Raw genomic sequence first — 8,925 nt, 5'->3', positions numbered from 1 at the left:
CCCAACAATAGTCTCGAAATCTTGCTGAATGTGAGGGTTTTGCTTCCATGATAATCTTGATGGCTCTATCATCATTTCAAGCTTTCATAGTGGCCAAAAGTTCTTTACCAATGCCCTAACATTAACTATCCAAATACCCTTGGCATTGCCATCATAGCAATGATTAATCAACTTATTCTTAGCCTATTAATCAAGATATTAAATAAATTTAACATATAGCCTATTTAATCAAAATTAAAAATATTTATCTAATTGTAGAATATCAGCCGATTAATCAAGATATTTAAAAAATCTTACATATAATATGAAGTTTTAAAAAAACATCTAAGCATTTATATTGCATTTTAGTTGCATTTTTACGCTACCAAAAAATACTTATGTATTCACATATTGAACATATAAATCTTGATATTTATTCATATAATACTCAAATTTCCAAGTCAGTTCAAAAATATATCCAATATTACTTTAAATAAAGTGGCATGCATCTTTTCTTACATACATATGTATTGATGTGATTTAGACACTAAAATTTCTCATTAATAAATAAAAAAAATTATTTTAAGCAGATAAATATATTGCAGCAATGTAATTTACATGCAAAACCCTCCTATAAGATCTGAGAAGAAACGAAGTTATATGCAAAAATTTAAGCTTTCTCAAAACCAACAAAACTTCCCCGTAAAAACAGGAACTGCTGGAGTTTGGAGAATCCAAGCCATTAATGATGCCGGCGGCTGGGAAGACAGAACTACTGTCGAAGACATGGATTTGGCCGTCAGAGCAAGTCTTAAAGGCTGGAAATTTGTCTATAATGGAAGCATCAAGGTACTTGTTTTGATAGATTGATGTGTGTGTGTGTGTGTGTGTGTGTGTGTGTTGGGAAGACAGAACTACTGTCGAAGACATGGATTTGGCCGTCAGAGCAAGTCTTAAAGGCTGGAAATTTGTCTATAATGGAAGCATCAAGGTACTTGTTTTGATATTCAAGAAATAGATTTAAAATAAGAGAAGTAGAAAAAGATAGTGTACAATATGTTGATCCTTTTAGAGATTTTTTACCACTGATTCACTAGTCTCTTTACTGTAGTAATAAAGTGGGATACAAAAAAGACAATTACTTGCTTACCCATGTCTTAATAGTGTTGCTACAGAGAAAGGTAGTCAGAAGTAAATAAAAAAAATAGATGAATTAATAAATAAATAAATATATTTAGTTAAAAGTAAATAAAAAAAAGATTTAAATACATGTGTAGATGAATTAATAAATAAATAAATATATTTAGTTAGGCTCTTTATGTCAATCAGTCACATGTAGCTGGTAATCTTTGGATTGGTGAGAGGCCACTTGGCAAGCTCTATTCGGTTCAAGTGGCCAGCTAACTGTCGACTGACAGAATCTTTGACTAATCGGCTTTTGTAGTATGTCTGATCGGCTTTTCTAGTATGTCGATCGGCTTTGTATGCTTTAATCATTGGTGGTCATCTTTGATCGCGCCTACTTCCACATTCCGTGAAGATTCTTGCTGACATATTTTTGATTTACAATATAATTTCTTTTCTTCATTTTAATCAGTTGTTTGGTTGATGAATTATAAACAGGTTAAAAGCGAATTGCCAAGCACTTTCAAGGCCTACCGTTATCAACAGCATAGATGGTCATGTGGCCCAGCAGTCTTGTTCAAGAAAATGTTTTGGGAGGTTATATTTGCAAAGGTTAAATCTCATACATGTAACATCAGGCAGTACAATTATCTACTAATAATATCATGCAGTCAAATTAACACTTTCGATGCTCCTTTCATAAATGCAGAAGGCCTCCTTTTTGAAGAAATTATACCTGATCTACAGCTTCTTCCTAACCCGGAGAATTCTAGCTCATATTGTCACCAATTTCTTCTTCTGTGTGTTTATTCCCCTAACAGTTTTCTTCCCAGAAATTCAAATCCCTAAATGGGGTTTGATACATGTACCAGCTGCAATCAGCATTTTAAATGCCGTTGGAACACCAAGGTTTGATTTTTATTTTTTTTAATTTCGCTTTTAACACTATATAATTACAAATATTTCTTACAAACATTAATTTTTCAGCAAAACGAGATCTTCTTATAAATTTATACAAGTGGATAAAAATTACAAAAAGGTGATACTTTGAATAAGGTTCATGACACTTAAGCCGTGCTTGATTATATATTAGTGGTATTTGGTAGCATACTATTTATAGAAATTAATCATGAACTTAACTTAAATTTAGCAAAGCACCCAAATAAAAGAAAAAATAACACTCCCTTAAGTCCAATTTGCAAGCATTTCAAATTTCTCTTCCCATGTTCCGTCATTTTTACATCATAAATTCACGTAAATCGATTGCAAATTGGATTTATTCTCCCTTCACTCGCGAGTTCTTCTGTCACAGCATCGATCCGATCAATCTGATACTGATTGTTAATCTATTTAACATAAAACTAAGTTGCAGCCAAACACTGGCAAACTGTTTTTTCTGGTAACACTGATATTGGTATTCTTTTTTCATGTTTTAATGGTGCAGTTCTATTCATCTAATTGTTTTTTGGGTACTGTTTGAGAATGTGATGGCGTTGCATCGTTGCAAAGCGGTTATTATCGGATTATGCGAAGCTGGACGTGCGACTGAATGGATTGTCACCCAAAAATTAGGAGATGTTGCCAAGGCTAAAACAAATCCAGTCATTTATAAACAATCAATAGTTAGACGTTCGGATAGGTACGTTGATATACTATTGTCAAAATTTACGTATATCCCGTCATTAAAAATAGAGTTTTTACAACATTTTATGAAGACAATCACAACAAAATCATTAAAAATGTTAGCACTACAAAACGTTTTAGCAATATTTTTAGATATCTTTATTGTTTTTTTAATATTTTTAACTTCATTTTTTTTTAAATGCCTTTAAATAAGCATTGTCCAAAAAAAAAAAAATTTAGGAGTCACACGTTTGTGTGAATTTGCTTACAAAATTTAACAAGTTCTCTATGCTCATTTCAAAAATTTACATATATGTTATATGGAAATTACATTGACTTCATTTGTTAAATATTGCAGATTTTATTCACTGGAGGTGTTTATGGGCGTCTTCCTGTTAGTATGTGGGTGCTATGACTACAAATTTAGAAGCGAACGTTTCTTCATCTTCTTCTTCATGCAATCCATCGCCTTCTTCGTCATGGGATTTGGTTATGTTGGAACAAGAATTCCAAGGGCCAATTAGCTTTATATCTTGCTGCCTTTTTTTTTTTCTTTTATTATTACTATTATTACTATTCCATTATTATTATTACCATTAATATTAATATTAATATTAATACTACAACCATTATTGTTCCTTTTATTTTGATAAAGCTGCTGATCTATGTTGCAGTGAGTAGTTCTTCAAACATGTCATATTTTTACGTGCATGGAGTTATGTATGAATAAAAATTGCCATTTACGTGCCATTATGCATTGGAGGAGACAGAGCTGTATAAGGTGTTGTTACTATGGAGATGAAAATGATATATATAATTCTTTCATGATAAGGATAGTTTTATCTTTATTTCAGAATGGGAAGTTGTGGGGGGGGATTGGTGTGTGAGGATTTTAATGGTGGGATCAATGGTGTATTAGTATGTGTTGCAGTATAAATTAGTCTTTTTTCTTGCTGCTGAGGCTGTTTCAAATTTGTACTGTCATTAAGTGGTTTTTTGAAAAAGTATATTTGTTTGGAGAGAAATAATCTTCTCAATGATAATATTATTATGGGAAATTTTCTAAGTTCAGATATTCAGCTCAAAATTTAAGTATTGTAATTTTTGGATTCTTAGAGGATTATTTTGAAATAAATATAATATATAACTTACTAATCAATCAGATAGGGTACATGTTATCTACATTCATCTCAAAATAAGTCTATTAAATAAAATATTCATACTAACATAATAATCATCAAAATAACCACTAAGGGTTCGTTTGGGACTGCTTATTTGCCACGACACGGTCCCAAGCCGCAGAAATCTTTTTTTTTTCTTGTTTGGATTCACCGTTGAAATATAAACTTGATTTTAGTTGTTTAAATAAAGTCTAGTTATGTCTCATCTAGAAGCTTATTCTAGAATATGTGGTAGGTATGAAATTATTTTGTGATAGGTGTGGAATTATTGTGTGGTAGGTATGAAATTATTTGTAACTATTAGATTGAAACTGTAGTGGCACAACCCTAGCCATTAATTTAGGAGGTGTCACTAATATAAATAGGGTTGGAGTCTTTGAGTTTGTATCAAGCCAAATAAAGGTGATAAATAAAAGTGAAGCTTCTTCCATAAATTCCTTTGTCATATCCTAAAAAAGCTTCTCCATTCCAACAAAGTGATATCAGAGCCTAAAGGTTCCTTTATAGAGCAAAGACAAACGGTGACATGGTTTCCTTCCAAGTTTCTTCCAAGTTTTGAGTTTTGATGCTTAAGGAAAGCATCTACAACAATTGGAGTCACAAAATCAAGTTTAAGACGGGATGTTGAAATATAAACTTGATTTTAGTTGTTTAAATAAAGCCTAATTATGTCTCATCTTAAAGATGTCTCATCTAAAAGCTTAATCTAGCTTATTCTAGAATATGTGGTAGGTATGAAATTATTGTGTGGTAGGTGCAATATGGGTGGTAGGTGTGGAATTATTGTATGGTAGGTGTGAAATTATTTGTAACAATTAGATTGAAATTGTAGTGACGCAATCCTAGCCATTAATTTAGGAGGTGTCATTAGTATAAATAGGGGTGGAGTCTTTGAGTTTGTATCAAGCCAAGTAAAGATGATAAATAAAAGTGAAGCTTCTTTCATAAAATTTTAGCATTTTTCATATCCTAAAAGCTTCTCCATTCCAACATTCACGTTTCGCGGGCGCCCGATGGAATTTTAGGTAGAATGCAGGCCTCGGGTTCGACCCCGCTGCCTACGTTTTCGCCAAATTAATTCCCTAACTGCCTCTTGAAGACCGTCATCAACAATGTCTACTACTTCCTCCATCTCCTTATCTTCTTCATTTCTTCTATTTGCATGGAGAGATGGCAAGATGGCAGAGGCGCGACCGATGAGGGTCTGCCTCCGCACACTCTTCTCTCGTTTATTGTTGCGAGATCTATACACCAAACAGTTGTGGTATATGAAATAAAACAAAGAAGAGAACGATCGACGAAGTAAAAAAATAGAACGAGAAAATTCACACCATAAAACGGTAACACCACAACGGAACACACAGATTTACGTGGTTCGGTAAATTGCCTACATCCACGGAGTTGCAGAGGATTTTACTACTTAAGGAATTTACACTAGTTGATCACCTCGAGTTACAAAAGGAATCTCTCACTCTTTGTTGTTCTCTCTTCTTCTTTCTCTGTTCTTCTCTCTCGAGTTACAAAAGGAATCTCTCACTCTTTGTTGCTCTCTCTTCTTCTTTCTTTGTTCTTCTCTCTCTACACCGAGATACACCGAAAAAACTCTACACCTAGATATACCGAAGAAGAAACACGTACAAGAGAAATAAACACAATTTCTCTTCTGTCACTAGATATACCGAAGAAGAAACATGTACAAGAGAAATAAACACAATTTCTCTTCTGTCACAAGCCACCAAGAAGAAGCCTGGGGAGAATATTCTTCTTCTTCTTCCTTCTAGAAGAACTCTTCCTCTGTCCCAAGGAAACCTGAAGAAGAAAACACAAAAAGTGTATGTTGTGAATATTAAATTTAAAAGAGAAACATCTCTTTTATCGTGAAACTGGAGGCAGGAACAGTTAGAGAAACCGCAGGTCGCGGTTGCGACCTTTCGCTATCGAGTGGGAGGAATTGCGACACTTCACGATTGGGGGCTCAGTTTTGCAAAACAGAGGAGGCAGGAGCGGGAGTTGGTGAACTCATATAGCGGGAGGCAGGAGCGGAACTATCGGGCTCCGGCGTCTAATATCTTCCCAAGAAGAATTCCTCTAGCTCCTCATCATGTCCACCTTGTGTATCCTCTACACCACATAAGGCTCCAGTGGCTTCGGTGTCGAACGCGCCTCATTCGCCGCCCAAGAAGAGGTACCAGAAGGCAGGGGAGTTAGTTTTAATGTATTTTAAGCTGAGATGCAAATTATGTTAGTTTTTAATTCAAACTAATTTTGCCATTAATTTCTATTTAAGCCAAGGCAAATCTCATCAAGCTGCCCATGAGCTGAACTAAATCACAACCCATCGATGCTCGAGTTCCTCAAATTTCAAAGTGAGAAGGCTAATAGACTCCTAACTATATAGAGTGAGCTAGGGACTAGTGGGTTTCACTTAGGACTGTTGTGAAAAAAAGATGACAATAAAGTGAAAAAAAATATGAAAGAGAGAATCACACACGACACATAGATATACTTGGTTTGGCAAATTGCCTACGTTCACGAGAGTTGCAGAAGATTTTTTTGCTTGAAGAATCACAGAGTTGACCGCTTCGCCTACAAGAGCTCGTCGCGACTCCCTCTATCCTTATTCCTCTGTTCACCGCCTGCAATCTACCAGAAATGAGAGGGGCGAAGAAATTGTTCACCAATCGCGAGCTGATCGTGAGGGTTCAGTCACGAAGGCAATTAATTTATGCGAAAATGGGAGGGAGGAAGCAAGAGAAGGAAGGCACAGACGAAGGTTTTTTTTAAAAAAATATCAACTGTCATATGTGCAAACACCACCCACTCGAGCGAAGTGGACTGCACTCCACAATACTCAATAGGGATTACAGGGTAATGAGCAAGCCAAGTAACCATGATAGCCAACCAACCTGTTTAGGGCCACCCAACATACCCACCACACCATTATTATAAAGTTTTGTATATAACAACTAAACTTTCATATTTTTACACTTAGCACTAGAATTTCATACATTATATTAAGAATATCACTATCACTTATTTTTTAAAAGTGAAACACATGTTTTCATGAATAGGTTTTTAATATAAAGGGTTAGGGATGTGAATATCAAATTTAAGTTGTTAGATAGATATGTGAATACATAAGAATTAGGAGGTACGCATCAAAGTATGTAAATTTCCCTCTTTTTGTTATTAAAGCTTTGCTTGCTTAATTCTTCAGCTCTCTTGGATTTACTTAATATCCTTAAAAAATTATGCTTAGTCTTTCAACTTAATCACTAGAATATTTTATTCAACAACTTTTCTTGAATAACAACAAAATAATAAAATAAAGAACATGATTTATTCCCCTCTATCTTTTAGTTTATTCTACTATTTTTTAATGTGGATATTAAATAAATATTTTTTACAAAAAAAAGTAATAAACTAAAAAAATAAATATTGTTATACAAAAAAAGTAATACAACAACAACAACAACAAAGCCTTAATCCCACAACGTGGGGTCGGCTACATGAATCCTTTTTCTCCATTGCGTCCTATTTAGTGTCATATTTTCATTTAGTTCTAGTAAATTAAGATCATTTTTAATACAATAAGCCCAAGTCTTCCTAGGTCTACCTCTGCCTTTCTTAACACAAGTCGAATTTAAAACATCTACTCTCCTACCAAAAAGTTTACTTGTATATCCAAAAAATACAATTTTTTTTCCAAAACTTATATCCAGTTTATCCCAACTATCTTGAAGAGTTGACTTGGCGACAGAGTATAAAAACTGCATGAAGGAGGAGGAAGGCTACCCACAAAACAGTTAGCACACTTTGTGAAAACAACATTAAACAAAGCACAAGAATGATAGGGCTTGAATGAAAAGTTGTTGTCTTTAGAAGGGCATTTGATACCAACAAAGCTAGTTTTAAAAAGTGAGCCTTTGTTTTCTTCTATCAGTTTTCTGTAATAAAATAGTAAAACTCCAAAACAAGAATCAGAAATGATAAAAAAAACCTCACTTATATGCCTTATAAGTAGCCAGAGCCAAAATTACAAGACTAGAGAAAGCAGCAAACAACCGCCCCCATTAAAAATCCATCCAAAAGGATTTCTGGGAAATCTCCCCAACCAAACAGAAAAACCATCGGGTATGTGTTGTACTGTACAACATAAACTCATCATCCAGTGTAATAACAAATTGACCATTTGTAAAGAGGTAAATATACTAAATATGAGTTGTCTGACCAATACCAAAGAGAACCAGAGGGGTTGAGAAGAAAGCACACCCAAAATGCCCAGTCACATAAGAAAAAACGAAACTGCAAACCAGTAAAGCCCCAAAGCCAAAAACCAAAATTTTCAACCAACAAATTAAGTGTTACAAGTCTAGCCAATAAGAAATCACGTCAACCAACTAGCAGGGAAGCCAACATATCAAGTAGATAATCAATGTAGAGAAAACCCCAATGTATTAGAAATGCATTTGGCTGAAGAAAAGGAAAACTACAGATACCCATATCAAAATAACAAACATCAGGAGGTGAAAACAGAAAAACCAACAGAGACCCAGCCAGCCTCTAACCAATCAATATAAGGGGAAATTGTAATACATCTCCCCCAATTAACCTTTTCAGCGCCAGGAGAAGGGGTGGGGTGGGGGGGGGGGGGGGGGACCCCCCCCCTAAACCACCCGACTAGTTAGCCTCCTAAATATAAATGCCCATTCAACATTTATGTGCAGTCGTATAATGAGATCCCAAATCCTATTTAAAACATATCATATGCTCTAAGGAGGTTGCATTTTAAGTAAAATATTTTCTAGTAAAGAAAGAGAAACCATCCCCACAAAAATATTTTTCCATCTAGTATTCTCAACACATAATAAAGCAAGTAAGACAACCCAACTTTCAGCCTCAAGAGGAGAATTAGCCACAACAGAAGAGAAAAAAAAAACCCTTGCATCTCCCATGCATATCCCCAAATGGGAGACCCCCCCATCTAACCAACTAGTTGGCCAGCTGGTTACCCTCC

The 8,925-nt window shown here is 34.7% G+C and overlaps 1 protein-coding gene across 1 annotated transcript; it reads left to right on the top strand.

Moving 5' to 3' along the window:
* Positions 1–691: 691 nt before the first annotated feature.
* Positions 692–3,333, top strand: LOC110018622 (glucomannan 4-beta-mannosyltransferase 1-like; the record flags this gene model as incomplete). The annotated part of the gene is given in 5 exon segments (XM_020715985.1): positions 692–828; positions 1,603–1,716; positions 1,814–2,013; positions 2,549–2,743; positions 3,086–3,333. Coding segments are annotated over 5 exon segments (812 nt in total), but the record flags the coding sequence as incomplete, so codon positions are not given.
* Between the last annotated feature and the right edge of the window lie 5,592 nt (positions 3,334–8,925).

Source organism: Phalaenopsis equestris, unplaced genomic scaffold, assembly GCF_001263595.1.
Source record: "Phalaenopsis equestris unplaced genomic scaffold, ASM126359v1 Scaffold000027, whole genome shotgun sequence".
NCBI lineage: Eukaryota > Viridiplantae > Streptophyta > Magnoliopsida > Asparagales > Orchidaceae > Phalaenopsis > Phalaenopsis equestris.
The sequence above is the reverse complement of the archived record's forward strand: the minus strand, read 5'-3'. Positions and strand labels throughout refer to the sequence as shown.